The sequence below is a fragment of the Cryptomeria japonica genome, chromosome 2 (genome assembly GCF_030272615.1).
Source record: "Cryptomeria japonica chromosome 2, Sugi_1.0, whole genome shotgun sequence".
Classification (NCBI taxonomy): domain Eukaryota; kingdom Viridiplantae; phylum Streptophyta; class Pinopsida; order Cupressales; family Cupressaceae; genus Cryptomeria; species Cryptomeria japonica.
The window spans coordinates 599,285,804-599,309,092 of record NC_081406.1 but is presented as its reverse complement, the minus strand read 5'-3'; the positions used below and the strand labels follow the sequence as shown (position 1 = coordinate 599,309,092).

Genomic DNA, 23,289 nt, shown 5'->3' with positions numbered 1-23,289 from the left:
AAGATACTATCACAAGTTTTACTTTTAAATATTAACATTTGTATTGTAGACTTTAGCTTTTAAGTTTTTAACGTTCTTTAATTTATTTTGCATTTTTTTAATTTTAAGTTTTGTTGGTTTTCTCTCCAATTTCAACAGGTTGCAAGTTCTTCCGCTTCTGAACAGAATTGGAGTACATACTCCTTTATCCACTCAGTAAAGCGTAACCGATTGGCTTCAAAAAGAGCAGAAGACTTGGTTTATATTCATTCCAATTTGCATCTTCTAACACATAAGGGACAACAATACAAGGGGCAATGAAGCTTTGGGATGTAACCCTTGAGTGTACCAACTTGGATGCAATTGTTGATGATCTGGTTAGAGTCACTTTAAATGATGATGACGAGATACCTACAGCTGATGGAGCTAGTGGGAGTGGCACTTGTTTGGGTTCAAATGATTTTGAATTTGAACTTGGAGCAAATGATGATGATCTTGATCAAGATCCTTTTAATGATTGATGAACATTGAAGATAGAAGACAATTATTATTTTTGATTGTCAATTTTACAATTGTAATGATTTTCATTTAAATCGTGAACCTGGACATATATAAATCTATGATACATTGATATATATTATATGGCATATGAGTATATGACATAATATGATATTATTGGAATTCTGAACTATCAATTGAAATGGCATTTGGCATTGATCAATGATGAAGTAGCATACTATTAAATGTATTTAAATTTGTAATTTTGTATATTTATTTTAATTTTTGTATATTATATATACACGGACGAACCCAACCCACAAACCCAAAAGGCAAAAAAAAATTCCCGAACCCACAAACTGGGTTTGAGTCATCGAACCTGCTCTCGAACCTGAACCGGTAACTTAGTGGATCTGGGTTTTCTAACTTTTCTCTCCTTGCTTTACTTATGGCTCTAGCCATTTGGAAACCAAGTCTTCTAATATATTTTGAGTTTCATTTTAAAATAACTTTCTTTTTTGGACAAAAAAAAAAAGCTATTGCATATTCCTATTTTATTTTTCCTTCAATTACTGAAATACTTTTGTACAGAGTTTTGTAATTTTTATCTTTGGGAGAGAGAGAGAGAGGAGCACAATCACATGTGGATGTGATTGTGACCTACAAGCAAGAGGCTTATCAAAATATATACCTCTGCTAAGAATTCACCCAATATCACATGCTTGTGATTTGTAAAACTATATTGATCTATTAGATTAATAAGGTGTCAAACACTTATTATTAACAAAGTTTTCAGTCCATGAGATTCAAATGAGGAGCTTCTGAAAAAAGTCATGTTTGATTTTTGCATCAATGCTTCAGATCGCATTCCATGATGATCTCATCCCAAGATGGATCACGGAGTGTGCTCTGAAGCACTGATGCAAAAAGAAAACACTGTGTTTTCCAGAAGCTACTTCATTGAACCTATCGTATCATATATATGGGTCAGCTTTGGTATCGATCATTTGAGACAATAGGACAACAATAAGCCTACGAGCATCAAAGAATAAGAAATTCAAGACAAAAGAATTTTACATCTTTTGAATTCAAGAACATGGGTAAATAAAGTCACAACTAGGTTCACTTCTATTATAATTTATGACTTAATAAGTTTCTTGATATGTTCACTAACTAAGAGACCACTTCAAAGAAAATACTAAAAGTATTAGAAAACCAATAAAAAAGATAGCCTAAATGCTTACCATGGAAAGTAATGCAATATCAAAAAAGCAATCTTTATGTTGTAAAACAAAGTTTATAGCTGGTAAAAAATGCCCTTGAATAAAAAGACCTGCAAAAAAAGAACAATTAGTACATGCAAATCTCGAACTATATGATTTTACCTCATTTTTTTTAAAGAAAATAAAATATAATGGTTATTGAAAAATGCAAATTACTTAAATCAAATGACAAAAGGGTATTTTGCATACTAATCTAACCTTTTAGAAATTTAATTTAATATAAAAGATAAAAATACTATGTTGCCCACTTTTGTGAAGAGAAATAAAAATAATAAATAAATTTCTACTCCTTGGCTGACCTGTTTGAGGGAGTGCAATCGTTGGGTGAAGAGTTGCTTTGTTGTGTATAAATAAGAGTTTTGGGGGGATCATTCTGGCATTTATTTTCATTGCATATCTTTCTCCATTAAAGGCAGATTTAAGCAGACTTTAAGAGCAGATCTTAAGGATTCATGAAAGCGTATTTTTAGAGATAATTTCAGACATTAATGTGCAGCTTGTCTCAGACTTGTGGGCAGTCTTGTGAAGCAGCTTATTTCAAACCTGTTGAGCAGAAAACTTTGAAGAGTATAAGCAGACCCTGGAGGTAATTCATTGCAGACTTCAAGGGCGACTAGTTATAGATTTATGAGCAGAAAATAATATATATCAGTCTGTCCTAAAAGCAGAAATAGCAAGATCAAACATCAGCAAAGATATTTTATTCACAGCAGATCTCATTAAATAACAACATATCAAATTCTTGTGGTTTCCAAACAGACTTATCCTATCTAATTCTTGGGTGAGGATTATATCTCTAAACCATATTACATTCTATGTCTCATTTGGATTTGTAAATTTAGGGCAAAAGATAGGTAATCACAAAAGGGGGCATTACAAGTGGTATCAGAGCATGTTCATGCCAGCCTTAGGGACATACAACTGTTAATGCAACTTAGTTAAAGGGCTGTGAGGGCTCTAAATAGGGAAAAGAGGAAAACTACAATAAGAAAGGACAACACGAGAAGAACAAATGGAACAAGAATTTAGGGCCTTTATGGAACAAACAGCCCAAGCCTTACAAAACATAAATGCCATTATATGTACTCTTAGACCTAACCACATGAATGAGAGGGATGACACTCCTAGTCAATCCGAAAGTGACAAAAGAACCACACTAGGATCAACCCCAAGAACAATTGGGCCTCCCTTCTTAGTTAGGGGGGAGCCATCAAGGGGAAATGGGGAGTAATGCACCCAATATGAATGAACTCGATGAGGAATATGCCAGACCTGCCCCCAAAGTCGAGAGAAGCATCCCATTCACAGTGTATTGAGAGGTGGAGGTAAGAAGCAACCATAGAAAGAAAAGAATTCAACCTAATCAGGACTTACAACACAAAGTTGGAAAATTGTCCATCCCAAATTTTGATGGGTTGGGAAAAATCACGGCCCATGCATGGATCCAAAAACTAGAAACCTACTTGACTCTTAGCCCCATGTAAGAGAAGGATGCCATTGCATTCACCATATTGCATCTAGAAGGGGTGGCAGCATGGCCTAATCACTCGAGGCCATCGTAGCATTAAGACCTATGATCCCTTCAAGAAAAACCTCATTGAAAGGTTCGACCAAAAACACCCCCAAAGACACTTCAAAGAACTAACAAGAATAAGGCAAAGGGGAACCCTTGACGACTACATAGCAAAATTTCAAAGACAAACAGTTATGGTTCTCGAAATATCTAAGGAGACGCTCACTTACCTATTCATAGAAGGATTATCGGATACACTCCATAGCCTAGGAAGTGCCTTCCACCCTACCACACTCCAAGAAGTAATCCTAAAAGCCACCTGACTTGATGCCGCTCAAGCAAGGGAAAAAGGATGCTCTAAACACACAACACCAAAAGACAAAACCTTCTATATTAAGGAAGGGCATAAGAGAGCCTTTATTTCTAGAGATGACCATGATAACTTAAGAAAAAAGAATTTATGCTTCCAATGCAAGGAAAAATGGGCGCCTAGGCATATTTGTGAGCCAAACAAGGGTAAAGAGAAAAAGGTGTGCTACAAATGCAAAGATGAACACATACACATTTGTAATTCAAAGGACCTTAAGTAGAAAAACTTGTGTTTCAAATGTACAGAAAGATGGGAGCCAAGGGATAATTGTGGGAACAAAAGCCAAGCCCATAATATTGAAGCCAATAAAGAAACAAGAGATGAATAAGGGTGGTAAGATGAGGATAAACGGCTATAGGATTCCTCACTAGGTACACCACCTCATATGAAATGGCAAAAGGCCACATGAGGAGAAGAGGGATGGTATATCCACTCTTGGACCTAGGGTAGAAAATCTCTTGGGTACCCAATCATGCCTCCCTATCCTAGCCCTTTATGGTTGAACAACATTAATGAAATTAGATATATGAATATCGTATGATTGAGTTAATGTTCCTAACCCTAATTGGAGAAAATAAGCTAGGGAGATGCAGTTTACCCCAAAGATGGGTCTCATCCTAGTTAAAAGTTCCTACCTCTTGTGGGCTAAGTGATAAATTGATTACACCAAGAGATTGATTTGGTCCTGGTTGGAAGTTCATGCATCTTGTGGGCTAAGTGATTAATTAATTACCCCAAGAGATGGCACATTTTTTTCAAAAGCATCTAAGACAAATATGTAATGAGATTGTAATGACAAATAATGCCAAATATAGTAGTTACATTTTATAACTAATGATTGTTAAATTGGTTTGACTCATTTTAGTGCTACACAACCCCTGCAAAGTCCCTATACTAATATATTTCTACACAATGCTTGAATAGCCCTACTACTGGTTAAATGTGTACTCCTAATTAAATCACTAACATACACAAGGGTTTGACAATTCCAGGCATTTCTTCTAGATCTTTTGAAGCTTTTTGTAAATGAATCGAAGTCCTTAAACCAGTCTTATCAGTGTTTGCAAGGGTAGATAGGTATCAAATATAATGCTTTTGAAAGTTGGGTGCAAGTTTAGAGGTGGCCCAAGGACCCAAAGTACAATATACATTTAAAATTCAATGTAGATGTGTCGTAAATTGTTACCCCTTTACAATTGCATAGTCATTTTTGGCCCCTTGCTTTAGTGCACCTCCTTCTAGGTCATTTTGGGCCTTATCTCATCCAAATTGTTGTCATATGCTCATGAGGTGACCTGATCCTATGTCCTAGGTCTGAATTAACTGCAAACACCTTTATTTTGCCTTTTATGTGTGGACTATGGCACCTAGCGCCCTAGTCCCTCCAAAAGGGGCCCAAATTTGAACATGTGCAAGTGTCGGTTCCCACCATTTGTGATCTGATCCCGATATTTTGATATGACCGTTGGAAGTCGGCCTAAACGTGAAAATACCTTGACATCTCTATATAAGGCAATCATTTATCATTCACAATCTAAGAATTCACAAGTTACAAGTTACAATACAAGAGTCTTGATTCCTTCATTCAAGTGCAAATTTGAGTACAAGATGCATCAAGCTACAACAACTTATCTTCAAGTATGTTTTCATGGTGGACTTTGATATGATTTGTCATTTTCTTGCATCAACACTTGGAAAACTTGTCTAAAAAGCATTGCATCACCACCATTATCACTCCTAAGGTATAATCTTGTCGATTTCAGCTTTTCATTTATCATTTAGCCTCTGTCCTACCAAGGGTAAGCTCTCTTTTTCATCATCATTTATATTGTGGAGGTGAAAACACCAGCACGTAGTTTGACTTAGGCAAGCCCCTATACAACACAACATTTTTCCCTCTTTTGTGTGTGCAAATTACAGATCTGACAACAGAGAAGACTGAGACACACAATTCCAGACTTTGAACAAGGGAAAACCCCTAGACTATGCCGATTACCTCACTTGACCGACACTTTTTAGGCTGAATTTTGGATGGAAAGATCTACAAAGCATCCTGATTTGGAATTCAAAGCCTCAGCTGGTGAAAGCATCTCCTAGCCTAGGGTGCTTGGTTCACTAGACCAGCACTTTCATCTCCAGATTTCAATAACAAGTTCTTATCTACATCTCATGTCCAAATCTGTACTTCTATGTTAGCTTCCAGTTCTATATCTTTCTGTTTATGTTGTATATTGTCAATTTTGCATCATTTTACCTAGATCTTACACATTAACATCAAATCAAATCAAATCAAAAGAGGAAATAATCATACACAGCATCCAGCTCTCCTTTTGGACTGATGCTTGATCTTGTTGGCTATTTCCTTCAACGAATGATAATGATTTGGGGAATTAATCAGCCTGCTACAAGCTGGCAATAGTTAGTTTACGTCTCTAGGCTAGGATGCCATTTCACTGCATTACAGTAGATAAATAAAGAAAATTAAATTAATTTATAATTCTATGGCATAATGTATATTTATAGTCCTTGTTCTTTGACACAATAATCTAGTTTTATAAATATAAAGTAAAATTTCTAATTAATGAGTGACATTTATTTTTCTAATTTTTTTTATTTCAAACTGCTGCAGTGTGTTGCCAGACATTTCCCTATACAACTGAGCGCATAAACCCAGAAACATTGCCGTGAACTCATATTGCATCTACCCTCTGTGCTTGACCGTGAACCAAACTTGATGCTAATTGATGTCTTGGAGAATTTTCCCAAATTTCACCAAGGCTTGTACAGGATGGTCCCTCAATCCTGGACATTACCTTATAAGCATTATTAGAACATGCATTTGGTCTTTTCAGTTGATAAATAATAATGATGTTGGTTCCTCGAGCATTAGCCTCATCGAAAACAGTTGACATCAATGGTCTCTTGCCATGGCCTTCCCCACCTTCAGAATAAGATTTGCTGATGTCTATGAATGTCCAATTTACAAATGGTTGAGGTGATATTTATTTCAAAATTAACAATTAGTAATCATTACCACTATTAGGTGTTCAAGATCTAGATTTGCGATGAAATGTAGACATTCTAAAGAGGTGCATGCTTCAGCAAAGTTGTTGAGTTCACCTATATCAGCAGCATAGGATTGCATGATGTGCCTTGGTATCTTTGATGATAACCATAATCCCTCTAGAGGAGAAAAAATGGGATGGGTAGATACCAAAGCTAAGACACTATGAAAGAAGTGAAGTGGGCAAATGGGCAAGTAGTGTCAACATAGTTGGAGTTTGTATACTGGAGGAAAGAGATTCAGGGTATTGAATCTTGTCTGTGAAAATAGCTTAATTGCACTATAACAGAATTGTAAAGTGTAAAAAAAAATGATAGAAAAGAGATGGAGTTAAAAAAGACATAAGACAGCTCAAAACAATATCTGGAAAGCACAAAGACAGTTTCAATCTTGAATTGTCTTCTGTATAAAAAAAAAATTGCTCCTGATGTTTATGTACATTCTCTTTATGTCACATTCTTTAAGTTGTTTACATTCAGCCTAATACAACAGAAGGGAAGGCACATACCAATCATACTAATAGCACAAGAACAAAGGGTAGTGTAGAATATTTGGTTGTAAATTTCCATATTGTATCCTTTGAAGAGCTTGTCTTGAAATGTGCTTGTAAACCCATCAAATCTGCATTTTGAAAGTAACATTTGTAAATAAAATGTGTTTCTCAAACAACCCTAGAAATGTACCTTAAGTTGTTCGAGACCAATATATGGTTATAAACATCAACTCCAATGCACAAATTTAAAACAACAGGTATAATTAATCTCTAACCACTTTACCAGAAACTAAATTCAAAAAAGATGAATTTCTGGAACAGCAAACTTTCACAGCATGAGAATTTCCCCATTAACTCACATATGTAACAGTGTAACACAATACATAAAGGTACAATGTTTCATACTTACAAGTAACAACTAATGCAATGCACGTACAATAGCAACTCAAGTTTTACTGGACAAGGAAAACTTTCAAGGTGAAAAAATCATTCACAGATGTATACAACAGTTGCAAACCAAAAATATTGCATACCAAAGTTTATGTTAAAGAAGAAGCCACAACTACACCCTCAAGGTCTAACATCATAGCAGTCATGACTCATGGTAATATAAGACTTAAGTAGTTGCAGGAACATACGGCCAAGTTTCACAAATAGTAGTATGCTCCTTCAAAATCACATAGCTGAAATGATAGGTCATGGAGAAGCTATTGCTTTCTCTGAGAGAAAACAAAATTTTCCGAGAAAAGGCTACATTATTGTTCTGAAGCTTTGCAGTTCCTCAGGATTGGACTGATCCTGAAAACAGCATAAGATGAACAATGAGAACCCAGTTGATCAATCCAGGAAGAGCAGTTGTCATGCTTTCTTGACTACTCTTATTTTTTAAAGTTTACAAGACAGGATGATCGTTGTTGGGTATTCCAAAAAAGGAAAGCCCATGGATATACTAGAGGTAAACCCATCTACAGCACCAAATTGGTGAGATTTCTAGCCATCTTAAATTCTGGCGCAGGGAATGTCAAAGCAAATTGATCATGTATATTCTAGAATCTATGTCAATATGATTCAAAAAATTACGAATTGAAGTTGACAGGCCAAATTTGGGAGCAACCGCTGACTATGGACATGTGGGACAGGTAAGGAAAATGCATGCAGGCTGGTTGGAAAGTCAATTCTGCTCAAGACAGAGGGTAAAATGCAACACATTCCCAAGCAGGGAACCAAGCTAACAAAAAAAATCATGTATTCCAACCTATCAAAAAATGGCATCTCTGAGCAGGTCTCTACTCAGATAGAGAAACAAATAGCAATTACAAGGGCAATTCTGACCCCTAATAGTCTCCTCCATAACAGGAAAGTTGCCTAAATCTCCTTGATGATAGCAGTTAGAGATCAAGCCAAGCCAAATCCATTTCACAAAAGCACCCCAGACACAGCATGTCCACATGAATTGAGATAATTTCTGGAAGTCATTATCAGGTGGCAGAAAATTTAGGTACACTGGGAATCAAGATGCATCCTATCTACTGGAGATCACTATTGAAATTTTAATTAACATTTGTTGTACCTAAGACAACTTGTCTATTAAAATGTTATTAGTATATCTTTCACCAAAAGAACTATTTTGGTTCTTCTAAGAACCAACTAAACACAAGCACAAGACATTGCAAACGTAATTGGTTCAAAGTTCAAACAAAGAATATCATTCATTTTACTCCTAATATTTTCATCATCCAGAGGGTCAAAGCCATAACAATTACCCAAGATAACCTATCATTAGAAAACTGCCCCAAAATTAGCTATCCTTTCCTGTATTGTACGGTGTGATGTCTTCTGACAATAGCAGCTAGAGATCAAGCTAAATCCATTTCACAAAAGCACCCCATACACTGCATGTGCATGTGAATAGAGATAATTTATGTGAGTCATTATGCGGTGGCAGAAAATTTAGGTACACTGAGAATCAAGATGCATCCTATCTACTGGAGACCACTATTGAAATTTTCATTGAAATTTGTACTTACGACAACTTGCCTATTTAAATGTTATTAGCATCTCTTTTGCCAAAAAAACTATTTTGGTTCTTCTATGAACCAACTAAACACAAGCACTAGACACTGCAAACGTAATTGGTTCAAAGTTTTAAACAAAGCATATCATTCATTTTACTCCTAATATTTGCAACATCCAGAGAGTCAAAGCCATAGCAATTACCCAAGATAACCTAGCATTAGAAAAATGCCCCAAAATGAGCTTTCCTTTCCTGTATTGTACGGTGTGATGTCTTCTGATGCCTACATCCACATTAAAAAGAGTCAGTATTCTCTTAAATGATCAAATCAACAAATAACTATTTTATGTGAAATACAATATTCAGCCATATCAAGGACAAAAGAAAACAAAGCAGATACCATGTTCACAAGCCATGGCAACAGGAAATCAAAAAGTAGTCCTTAGGATTCCATTCTTGCCAGCCATAAATAAACTAAGGTAACATATGATGCCTATCTGTAATGATTACATAACATACAGCACCTAATTTTTTTCATTATTCTGTATGATCAAAGAATGATGTGTTTGTGCACCTTCACTATGAAAAACGACATGCATTTTTTTATTTTTATGGGATGCGTTTTCCTGTTTTTCAAGACAATTCAAGATTGATAACAAGGTCAATAATAGAGATTAACAAAAGCAACAAACTTTAGTTTGGGCACAAAGTGATTAAGACAGAAATAGGCACTCGATGTAGTAAAAATTATCATTCCCTAAAACTAAACCTGAAATCGAAGAAAGACCTGAATTTTGAGGAGCTTACTTTGATAGAAACTAGAATGTCTTGTACCATGGCAACTCCACAGAAAAAAAAGCAGATGGAAATTTTAGCACTCCATAATATTAATTTACAAAACATTGAAACATCATACTAAATCCACAGATCCAAACAAGAAATATATTTAGAAAAAAACTTTGAAAGTTCACCTAATAAGCAGATAAAGCATGGCTTTGTATTTTTACATAACAACAAGATCAAATGCATTTGTATGATTTTACAGGCACAAAAATTAACAAAATAAAAACAAGGCAATAATCAATGTATTCCTTTCCACAACATTAACACTATGTGTATGATATAAAGATAAAAATTAACATATTAAAACAGATTCAACAATAAAGACAAAAATTAACACTTTGTCTCTAACTAATATAATAGCTGGCTTTTATGACAATGAAACCTAATGGCTCAATCTACCAGGGACCCCAGGCTAGCGAAATATAGTAAGGTAAAAGTAGGAATGAGGCCATCAAAGCAAGAAGAGAACATCTAACAATAAAACTCTAGAGAGGCAGTGGCATCAACTTCATATAGTAGTCTACCCTTGCCACTAAAGGATATATACAAGGAAATGAGATAAACAAGGTCATGACTCTTCAAGAGAGAAATGACCCAAATGGAATTAAAGGGGCAGTGGCATCAACTTTATATTGTGGTATATCCTTGCCACTAAAGGATATATACAAGGAAATGGAAAAACAACAAGGTCATGACTCTTCAAGAGGCAAATTATCCAAAAGGAATCAGAGCCCAAAAGATGTCTGATAATGTCTTAAAATCTAAATATTGTTTGTCCACATCTGAGACTTCGAACTTCATGCAATAAAAGATACTATAAAGTGAAAGCTACAAATTCCACCAAGAAGGTTACTCATGGTGATTTTTTATGAAAGGGGCAAAGAATAAGCATTTGGATTTATGGGATGCTAAATATGAAATTTAATAAGGGGATTTGACCCTATCTATACAAGGTTCATCATCGAATCTTCCTATATGATTAAATGGCCAACCACTAGAGTTTTGTGTTCTTACTATAGCACCAAATTTTGTTTCCCGTTTTAACAATTAGATATTACATTTCATATACGGTTTTGTTGAGATTATTTGAAACATTGAAGTTTTTCAATGTGATCTTCCAGGCTACAGAGTCTGTCAGACGATATTTCAATAAAAAACAGTTTTAAAGTTAATTTCTGAACAAAATTATCTAGCAGAACAAAACAGCAAGTTCCATTTTAGCTAAGAACTATGTTCCATGAAGCCCCGTTATGTCTAAAGCCAGGGAAACACAAGGACACAAAAAAGAGGGCACTTAGAAATAAGCCTTAAAATCCTAGAAATGGCATTCAAAAAGGAAAACGACATACAAACAGCGCTACGGTCTAAGGGGTGGGACAAGTCCCAAAAGAACACAGGCTACTGAAGTCTAGATTTGGCAAAGAACAAGTAAAAGTACAAAAAAAATTGGATCTAGGTTAACAAAGTGAAACACAAGATTAGAAAAAGCTGGGACAACTATGTAAACAATTGGTTTGGATTCCAAGTCCTTATTTATCAACAACACATGTGAAGCCAATGATGATGCTTAAACTCTCCATAAAAATTGGCCAATCTACTTAAATCACTTTGAAATGGTTCCAAGAATAATGATGGCAAAGAGAGAAGATGTTCTTACAATCTGAAAATAGCATTGTTATCATTGGCAAGATGCTGTAATTGGTTAGACACAAATATTGGCATGTTATGAGAATTGTAGGAAAAGGACCTTCTGAAAGAATCTTACGCCAAATTTTAAAATGAATTCAAGCTGATTTTTGAGCATGAATACATGCCAATTTCAAAGGGAGATGTAATCTGTAGTTTCCTGTGATCATCACATGATTCAAAAGTGGACTTATTTTTTGCACTCAGACAGAAGCAGAAGAGAAAAAATGTACAGGGTTGGAGTGGAAAACAATGATTTGAATCACCAGGCCTGTTACATAGTGAAGGGGCGTGTGCTTACAACTATCACAATAACAAACAATTCAGTTACCAGCAAGAAGGTTATTTGTCTTATAATAATATAAATCCTTCGGACCATAGCATTGTAAAAGATGAGCATAACAATCAATACGTGATGCAAGGTATAACCATCCCCAACAATAGTGCTCTCTCCAAGAAGTTCTCAGGCTCACCTGTGTAGATTTTAATTAGAATTTTACAGTACCAACCAATTCAGTTACAAGAAATAATAATTATGTCATAAAAAATCTTGGAACTACATCATTGAAAAGATAAGTACAACCTATGTCACAAGGTTTGAGTTCATGTTTGTGTCCAACAAAAATAAAATTTGGTGAAGTTCAGCAATGGAAAAAAATTCCAAAAAAATTTATGATTAAATTTGTAATTTTTAAAAATTATAAGTTTATTAAAATATAAATATAAATATAGTAAGTAAAAAAGCCTACTAAGGGGAAAAATCTACATGAAGCACTATATATAAAGCTATGTGAAGTAAGATTCTAGAGCCAACACAAGGTAGCTGGTGAAAAAAAATAGAAACAATGAAAATGACAGCATAGCATCTGAATTGAAGTGGTTGTTCATTCATACTGGATATAAAATGAAAACAGCACACCCTGCTGTAACGAAAACTGCCAACAGATAGTCTCGCCCAATGTATCTCTTTTGCATAATAATTGTCCCCCAAACCTGCAAATGCAACAAAAACATAACTTTGAGTGATTTGGGAATCAAAAACTAAAATTACCGTCATGGTGCCTAATGTGTAGTATTTAGTGGAGATAAAATGACATGAAATCTGAAAGTTCCCAGGGCAAAAGTTGACAATAAGAAATCAAACAAAATCCAGAAAAACAAAAAAATCTGTATCACTTGTTTGAATACTAATTTTGTTTAATTGTGAAACATTGAAGACAGGTGATTTCCAAATATAACGTAAAACTGATATCCACATTCATGTGTTTCTACATACCCCTACCTAAATCACATACCATTATAATATAATAATCAGAAACACCTAGCTTGACAAAAAACTTTACAATAGCTCAGGTAGGCATGAGTTTTCACACACCACAAAGATTGAATTTCTCTCTTTTGGAATGAACTTTGATCATTTTTCTGATGCAGAAAAACAAACACAGTTGAATCCAAAAGCTATAAATTTAACAACTCGGGTTCTAACGATGTACATATGCATAAATTTTAAATTATATCACCAAAACTTCAGTTCTCTTCATTCCATCAATAGCAAAATGGGACTAAACATGGATAGCAAATCACAGTGAAGCCAGGCAATGATAAAAAGCCTTCATCAATTAATCAGGTATTATAGTGTTGGGTGGTAAACTTGAATTGATGCACATTGATTTGTGGCATCACTGGGATTTACAGAATGGGTAGCCAAATTTTCCCCAACCCAAGTATTTATATGAGCCATTTAACCCCTCATTGGTAATCTTGGTAAGTTACAAAAATATGTTGTAGATGTCATATTACTTGGCTACCCAGTCTCTATTTAATTAGTGCAGGCATTCTTGGTATACAAAGATACTCATTCAAATCTCTCACTCTTCATATTTTCTGTACTGATCTGTGGAGCAACATGTTGATCCTAATCAGATCTAATAATATATTCAACATGTTATCAGAACTTCGGCAGTAAGAGCTTCCAGTTTTAGATTTCTTTGAGCATCAAGCTTATGGCAGAAACTACTCTTTTCCTTGCCCTACTGAAGAAGGCAGGGTGAAGGTATATGTTTCTTTGAAACTGCATTTCTGATATAATCATCTAGATTGTCTATGCATCAGAGGAAAACACAGACTTCTTTTGAAATTATGCTTTAATATATGCATATTGCTTCTTTACACAATTCCAAAAAGTATATACTTTCAGAAATATTTCATCAGATTATGAAAAATTTTGTTGTAGAATTCAACATGTTCGTGTAGAAAAACTAGGTTTTGCATGAGTTGCAAAGTTATTTTTACTTGCAATTACATGGGCATCAGTTGCAGATTCAAGCTCCACAGTGCCCATATTTATAAGATGATTCCAACATACCCTTATTTGCTCCCTTGGTGTATTACAAGCCTCAAAGAATTCCCCAAAGGTTAAACACTGTCACATTCCTGAGGATGCAGAAAGTATAAGTTTACTTTATAGAGGTCATTCTTTATGTATGTTCATTCAAATGCATATTAATAACCTTAAGTGTGGAGCAGACTTCCCACTTGTGCCAAGAAACCTATTATTTGTAGTATATTAATAACCTACAGTGTTTATCAAGCTACACCAGTCTTGTGAGGTTTCTGTGAAATTGTTGCTTCATTCCACATGACTGTGCCAATACCAGGCTCATTGTTGACACCTTTTTTAATGGAAGACACAAGCAATAAATTTGAGGTTCCACATTTTTAAAAACAGATGCCATAATACATTAAGATGATTGGATAAAACATTCTTAATTATTTAAGTCTGATTACGTGAGTTTACATTAATAGTTTTTTGTTTTTACACCTTTAGTCACCAAGTCTTTAATATTCGTTGCAGGTTACTTCTTAAGAAAGTTGTGAGCATCAACCTGCTTAGCATTACATTTCCTTTTGCCCAATAGTGCTCTATTGAGTGGCATCCTAAAAGGTGTCCACAATGGACTGCAGCATTTCATTTAAATCAACTCTAAATCTCTGATCAGCAACATTTGCCTCGAGATTGTAGCTACATCCAGTCACTATAAAGAACATTTTGCAATGCTACGTTGATTGAATTTCATCTTTTATGTATCTATTGCAGTTGCACTGATTGGTGATACCAGAGAGCAACATTACGAGTGCATTTGTTCTCCTACTATGCTTGTTATCTTCTGACCTTGCATTTGGTTTGGTGGACTACTTTTGTGATAACAATATCGCTTCAAAACTGTGTTTGTGTATTTAGCAGCATGATATACTGTGGAAGTTGGAAGTCATCTTCAGAGAGCACAGAGCGTTTGTTGACTTTATAAGGCACCAATGTCCCTTTATTTAGCTATTAAGTGCACCTTCAACACTACCCTCCAATATTGAGTGTTTGGACACAATCACGATCATTTCCATGGAAACTGCATTCAAGCTATTGTAAGCAACACCAGATTGCTGGCAGCTGAATTGGACCACTAGGCCAGTTGGCATTTGACTAGTAGCTCCATCTATATTTTACATTCCTTCAGGCACATTAATATTTGATATTGAAAAGCTTCTTCTGCGCGTCTTGATTGGTCTCTCCATTCATGAGTGGCACCTTTCTATTTGTCAGTTAGATCACAACCATTGAAGACAGCTGTCAATGTTCACAGACTGTCAGATCAGCTGGGAAGTCTAGTTGTAAATCTCTTTATTGTTTCCTTACATTTGTAACTAACAATATCTCCCTGCTAACTCTATCTCAAGGTTTGTCTTAAAGATCTTGATAAAGGCATTGTACAGCATACTGGTGCTCATTAGTTCAAACCTCATGAGGACAGTGTTGCACTGCAAGAGTTAACGCCAAACTTTTGCAAGGAGGCCCTTTCATTTCAAACTTCAAAGAGAATGTCAAACTCAAATCTTGACAAAGGATTGATACGAGCACAGTTGCAGGCAAGAAAAAGACACAAAGGAATTAACTGCAACAATACATATGAGGAAGTTAGAGAAACTCAATTGTACTGTATCTACATACAAGGATTTAAAAAGAAGATTCTAAACAAAAGGAAAGTTCTGAGAGAAAAGGAGAAAGTGAAAATTCTAGACAAAAGAAGCTTCATGGAAATATATGCAACATTCAAGAATATATTGTCAGCTCAAATAAAATTGTTGAAGATTTAATAAAGTGCATTGCCCATGTGACCATATTTAATGAAATATGCAAGCTCGTGATTATATCTCATTATTTCTTCCGTACTTCCAGGTAATTAACACAGGTTTTTTACAGGTGATTGAAACCACTCTGTAGCTGTCAAGATGAGCCATCAAAAATTCAAATTGTATTTTGAGGCGTATAGAGTGTAAACCATAAAATAGTAGAAATAGAATCCCAAAATAGATAGACTCCAACATTGAATGATAAACTTGAGAATGATATATCTTTGAGAATGAAAGGCCATTTCAATGCCAAAAGAATCCTCATATCAGAATCTTAGCTCCTGCAATATATTGTCCAAATGGGAAATCTTGGTACTGCAAAATAGTGTTTTAGTTGTGTGAGGATTCAATCCATAGATCATAGAGAGTGCCGATTAAGAATTCACTAGGTGTCCTACCTGCTTCAAGATTGAATTTACGGTATATATTTAACAACAAGGAGATGGAAACATTATAGTAAGAATAGTAGGTTGTGGTTGGAGAGAGAGTCTTCCTCACAAGTAGAATTTGTTGTAGGACAACTGTATTCTCCAAAACAATATCTTCATAATGGATTGTATGGCTAAATATTTAACTTTTAAGGAATACATGATGCCTTCAAAATAGAAGGCAAGGATCTTGTCAAGATGGTAGCAAAGGAGAATCATCAATATCCTGGAAAACTCTAGGAAGTGAAGACAGCAAACATCTGTTGTTTATTTGCAGCCAAGTTACTAGGCAAAACTATTGTGGAGATCTTGTATGGTTGATTTCTTGTAAATAAATTTTGAAACACTTTCACTATTTAGCTTGGTTTGGTTACCGGCATGTCTAGCCAAAACAAACTCGAGGGCAGTATTATGACTGAAAGGGATCTCGTCAAAAGTTTTAATATTCACGTATTCTTATGTGAATTGTTGCAAGGATTCACTTGCAGTTTTTGAAGTCAGTTCGGATCAAATTTGGGTTAAGATAGTGGATCCACCAAGGTTTCACAGCCAATGATTTGGTACAAAGCCTTCAAAATAGTGAATATGTGAAAGCCCTTCTCAATGCAAAATAACAGCACTAGATTGCTTACTCAAACTGCAAAATATGAAAACTTCTGATGGTGCAAGATTCATTGATTATTGATCCTGCAACAATGTGTCCATCCCTTGTTAGCTAGCTAACGATGGATGCTTTTGCTTGGTGTAGCAAGTTGTTCTATTGTCCTTACTAGCTGCAATAAATGCTTAGCCAGTCTCCACAGGGATATTTGGGCAAAAGGAAGGTAGTTTGAAGATATTTCAAGTAAGACACTAGACTTGAATTAACAGTGAAAAAAATTATACCACCCATATATCAAATTAGAGATATCTTCCACCTAACCATAAACCCTATATACAATACTAAAAGTATCCTGTCAATATGCAATAAGATCCTCCCAGTCCAAGATTCTTAACATGTTCCCTGACACATTAAGGAATAAGCAAGGTTTCTTTATAACAAGTTGTTCTCAATACAAGTCTCTAGACTAACTATAATCTTAGCCATCTACCAAACTTAGTGTCGATTTCTAATAGACCTTACAACCAAGGATGGAAAAATGTAATGGGATAGCACAAAACCTAACTTGGACATAAGGAGTGGAGCAAAATATGAAAAAAAATATAAACAAGGTATAAATTTCAAATTCTCAAACAATGACTTCAAATTTCAAAAATTAATACGTACCATTACAGGAATCATTTTTGCACATTTTGCTAATGTTTGCACTGGAAAGCTCACGTACTTGAGTGCCTGCATCCCTTCTTCTCAATTAAGTACTGTTCTACCATAAATAAGAGATATGATATCCTTCTCGATATAACCAACTACAGCTGATCATAATAAAGCAGACTTGGTATGTAAAGTGAAAGCATACATGCCTCGTACTGACATGTGGTAGTCAATATATTTGATAATGAAATAGCCCCATACTTATATAATGGAGCAGCAGGGCCCATGGTCTTCCTATTGGCCTGAAAAAAAAAGCGAAAGATGAGATCACATAAACCAAAATATCCTAAGTTAATCTGGCTACTCAAGAAGTCGATCAAAAAGATACCAGTAAAAATATTGCAGCTGCAGTAGATGTCAAAACACGGTTACACAGAACAAGAAACAATGAATACTTGAAAAACGCCCGTTCATCTCCATATGGATTCCGCATGATCTTTTCCTGCAAAAGGAATTGTGTATTATTTAAAACAGTATAGAAAAAGAAGTTAAAAAACACATTTGTGAACATCTGATATAAGTAGTAATACAAAGACATTCAAAAGTTACAGAGGACTCACAATCTCCAAGACCAACTATTTTCAAAAACAAATATGGTTTTACATAATATATGCACATAATTTGCACAATGCCCTTAGATTTTTCTGATGGTTTTGGTATTTGGGGCTGTATCTTATCCCTCAGAAACTCAATATCACTCGATTAGAGGTAGATATTGGAAGTGTGATCTTTTATTGCACAGAAGTAAAGAGTCTTTCTTCTAAACATGGCCAATGTCTAATCACCATATTTATACCATGGCCTAAAATATCCAAGATTTATATTTATGCACAAGTACAAATTAAGGACGACTTTGAATTTATTGCACATTATATGAAAGTTTGACTGAATGAAGTAACTTGAAAAATTTAGCGTCAAATTTCAACTCTAATATTTTTAATGTACTAAACAAATTTAATCAATTGGCAAATTATGGGCTTAACATCCATAGCAATTTAGATGATTGCAAAAGCATTAACGCTGTGCTCAAATTATGGAAAAAATGAAGGATTCTTTGACATTTCCATACAGATAATATATCCAATCAAATAAATGATGTTTGATAGTGCGTAAGAACTTTTGGCTAAATGGCAAAGCAGCCACTCTAAAAATTAGAGGCAATATACGCGAAACCGTGGTAATCTATTTGTGGAGTGGCTTATTTTAATTGTTCCATGGAGTTTCTTGACTGGGGGATGGGGGGGCATGGGGACATGTTTCGGGGACAGGGGACCAAGGGCCTAAATTTGGGGACAGCAAGGGGATGGTAGGGGGATGGAGGCAGAGCGGAGGTGGACAAGCAGTGCTGATATAAAAATAAAGGTTAATTGAAATCTTCAAGGCAAAATCTGCAATATAATATCTCTGTGAGCACCCCATGAAAGGCCAACTAGTTTTCATGAAGTTAAAGGTTGCAATCAGTATGTAATGGCATGTGACATATAGCAAGCAACCCAGTGGCGTCCCCACCAGAGGTGATGGAAGTGGTGGAAGTGGTGGTGCTGTGGGGGGGCATTTCCCCCAAGTCCCCAAGTCTCAGAAACGCGGATTTTTTCGGGGGGGGCACGTCCCCATTGAGCTATCACTGTTCCTCATAATTAGAAAGTTGCAGAGTAAAATTTTCATACTCCAATTGCTAACTAGCTAGGAGGACAATGTCTGGTAAAACTTCAGTAAGTTTTAGGAAATGAAATGAAGACCAACACAATGGAAGACTGATAAATATAAAAAGTTCTCAAAAGCAAATGCAGTTGGGAACTAGACATGCAAATTGAAGACACCAAGAAAACTGCAAATGGCTAGAAATAAAGATTAAAGTTTACAAAAGAGGAGATAATCAGAGTAGCACAGCAGACGTAATCTTAAGCTGTATTGCCATTGATCTGAAGTACATTTGCCTTCAATGCCAAAGGCACAAGGTCACATCTCAGTATCGACAAGGCATTAGGACACATAATTCAAGCATTTAAGGTAACAATGTGGGCAACACCTTTAAAATGCAGCTCATGTTAGAGGACATTTCATCATCCAGACAAGGAAGCAATTCAAAAGATAAGATTTCAATATGAAGAGTTAAAAAGTGATCTGAATGTGATATATAACCAGACTAACTTTTCAAAAAAGATAAATTGCTCATGCCAAACCCAGGAAGGAGTTAAAAAAATGTACAATTACAGAAAAAAGATTGCACACAGGACCTACATCATACATAATTGAAAGCTTATTCTGAGAAGTTGGCCTCAGCTGATGCCCTAATCCATGTAGTTTTACATGGTGTTGCTTCAATTTTTTATTTTCAAAGTTTGATAGTATATACAAAGTTTACATTGCATCTAATTACAATAAAACACAAACAAAAAGTATACATGATCACAGAGTTACAATGCGTGGAGATAATAAAATTCCGTACTATTTATTGGTACCTTGTATGTCCATTAGAAATTTATGTGTTCATTGCAACCACTATTATGGATTCATCAGAAATTTATAATACTTTTTACTCTCTGATCATATCAGTCGGGTTCTTTTTTGTAAGAAATCTAATCATCCCACATGTAATGGACAAAACAGATACAGTGGTAAACTGGATTTAAATAGGCTCTTCAGTGTTGAAGTGGGGTTGTGCAATAGTATAGAAAACTGTCTTGGCCAGGTACAGTGCCCATATGTGTGCTTCAAGAATCAAAACTTACTTGGCCTGAGATGATACTCAGACATCCTCCAAGAAGATCCCTTCTCTTCTACGTATCCTTTAAGTAATATTTGAACAATGCTGCAATTTTGTTTTGTCTTTCCATATTTCTTAACTAATTAATCTCTACCATGAAAAATCGTTTGCTTTTGTCAGTCTTTAAAAAGAAACCATTTTTTCCAATGAGTACCCAAATTCAGAATTGTGTTCCTTCTGGAAGGTTGACACTTTACAGCAGTTGTAAGAAGTATCAGGTGAGTTCACAAAAGTGCTTTCAGAGCCACTTTCATGACCTTGTGGGAGTAACAACTAACAACAATAATATCAGGTTTCCATGACCTTGTGGAATTTTTGTTCTGAATAGTAGAGCCTCTCCTTTCCAAAAAATGTTCAGAACCATGATGACCACAAAAATAAGTTAGTGGGAATGGAGAAATAAGTCATGAGCAAAACAGAAAGAGATCAGTCTATTTTCCATTGGCACAGATGTGGGCCTTAGCAACAGTCTTTATGAAGAACACGAGGCTGAAACTGAAGACATGACTGAATGCTTGCAGAAGCATTGCAATCATCATCCTCTTGCAGTTGTCATTATTGGAGAATCCTTTAGGAAGGAGATTGCTACAAAGTTGCATGGACACGGATACGGATACAGCCATTTTTAAGACCCCCAATATGGATATAGCTGGATATGACATTCATAAAAAACACATACATGTATACTTAACACAATTTTCTAAGTTATTAAAGGAAATTTCATTACTTCAAAAGCATTATAGACACATAACTGCTATATAAATAATTAGAAGTTGATTTAACAATTTACAATATGCAAAAATAGTAGATTTGCGTTGGAAGATTGTCATGTCCCCACTCTAGCTCAGTCTAGCAGAGACATGTGAGTCAGCTTATTATGGGGTCTTGTAGGCTGACAGGGTTGGACAGAGACCCGGTATGGTTATTCAGTGTTGGAGACTTGGTATTCTAGCAGTTATTGATCAGTTGGGAGACATTCCTTGTTTTTAGGAGGCAGTTCCTACTTTTTAGGAGGTTTGATCATGCCCAAGGTTGGGTCTCCATGAGATGCCTCTTTGGGTTCAGTTTCAGAGAGATTGGGCTTGTTTCCTAAATTTTAGGAGCATCCCTAGATTTTAGGGATGAGACTACTAGTGAATCCTTGATTTCCGACTTCAGTCACAGACAGGTGACAGGATGATTTTAGGGTTTGTAATGTCAGTTGGGCATTTTGTGGCTATTTGGGTTATATTTTTAATATTTCCTAAGTTAGCGTTTAATAATTAAATAAGGCTAAGTTGTTAGCCATTTTGGAGTAATAAGGGGATTTTTGGCCTCATCTGGATGCGCATCCTATTGTGTGATAGCTCGTTGGAAAGATCTTGAAATTCTTTAAATCTTTCTCTTTGGTCTCAGGGCAATTCAGTGAGCGGATTTCTGTCTATGAGGAAAAAGGTCATTTTCTAGTAACATGACCACTTTAAAATAAGAAATTATAACATTTCCACTAGACCACGCCACTTGGAGACAATTAGGGTTCAATTTGCAATTGAGAGGGGTTATAAGGGGATAGGAGCTTCATTCTATGATCATCTTTTGCATATTTGACAACTTGTATGAATTTGCTCTGGAGAGCGATTTCTAGACTGGGACGCAAACCCCAGGATTAGGATTGGTTGGGACGTAGCCCTCAGCAATCTTTGGCACCGGACTTATAAGGCATTGTGCGTGGTGATTAAGGACAGAGGCATCAATTCTCAGTAGGGTTTCAGCGTAGCCTACCATCTTTCCAATGGAGACGTGGTTCATTGCAGCTGGAGGAATGCCATTTGCAGCAAATACACCACGTGGTGTATAGGGTATTGCTTGTATTCACTTCCAGTGTATGTGGGGTTGGAGAACATTCTTCATCTTCCAGTTTGACTTCGAATTTGTATGAGAGCTTGGGAAATACATTGGATTCATTGTTTGGCTTTGTAATTCAGACAAATCTGCCTGGTACGATTTGCAATAATTCTGACTTTTGCTGTATACCTCATTTATTTCAGTATTGCTTCATATTTGCTGTTATCTATTCCTTCCTATGCTATAAAACAATCAAAAACACAAAAACAAACAACCCTTTCTGCACTTCTGTCTAGTTCTGTAAGAAAAACTTAAATAAACAGGAAAACAAAATTAAAAATAAAAAAAATTACAGCAGGTTAACAGCAAAGATCTATCAGGGATCTTTCAAAGATAACCCAAAAAAATGAGCCACTGAAATAGAAAAACATTTCATTTGTCTTTCTCATTTGGTGTAGGTTTTGTTTATACCGATTTTTTTTTAAATTACACAAATGAAGTTTTTTTAAATTTAGGAAGATTTACCTAAACTTTAAAAAAATCAAATCACATAGTATCTGGCATGGTTGGAAAATCAAGGTTTTTTGGTCACGCGTGGGTACAATATCTAACGTGTATTCAGGCCATATTGGATACGGGGATACGCACGCCCAAGGAGGGACAAAGGAGTTTCCGGCTACACTGGTGCACCTTGTCTATATTGGAGTTATAGGCATAATACACTAAGAAGAGTCTTCAAATGGCATTCCTAAGTAATTGTCAAACTCCATCATAAATATGTCAATGGAACAAGTTGATCTGTTCCAAATTTTATATATTCGTTAATTTTTGTAATCCTTGATTTTGATCTCATCATCTCGTTTAAAAGTATGTCTTAATAATGTAATGCTATTTTGATAAAGTTGCATACTCCATATTGAGGATTTTATTTCACATTAATATTTTATTTATTGATTAACAAAGACACCATTAATTTTTATCTAGGCATTAAAAGATTCTAAACTTTTCATTGGTGACAGATGTTGTATCC

At 35.4% G+C, this 23,289-nt stretch overlaps 1 protein-coding gene across 2 annotated transcripts in view; it reads right to left on the bottom strand.

The window, feature by feature from the left end:
* Nucleotides 1-23,289, bottom strand: part of LOC131063014 (UDP-galactose/UDP-glucose transporter 5B) — a 45,880-nt gene that overhangs the window by 5,287 nt on the left and 17,304 nt on the right. Inside the window, exons 2-8 of one of the 2 annotated variants that reach the window (XM_057996775.2) lie at nucleotides 17,997-18,110; nucleotides 17,818-17,910; nucleotides 17,624-17,689; nucleotides 12,638-12,736; nucleotides 9,418-9,497; nucleotides 7,216-7,328; nucleotides 1,722-1,810 (exon numbers count right to left, since the gene is read on the bottom strand). In XM_057996775.2, the coding sequence (XP_057852758.2) occupies nucleotides 1,722-1,810; nucleotides 7,216-7,328; nucleotides 9,418-9,497; nucleotides 12,638-12,736; nucleotides 17,624-17,689; nucleotides 17,818-17,910; nucleotides 17,997-18,110 (654 nt within the window). The remainder of the gene's footprint in view (nucleotides 1-1,721; nucleotides 1,811-7,215; nucleotides 7,329-9,417; nucleotides 9,498-12,637; nucleotides 12,737-17,623; nucleotides 17,690-17,817; nucleotides 17,911-17,996; nucleotides 18,111-23,289) is intronic. The other variant, XM_057996776.2, reaches the window with a different exon arrangement.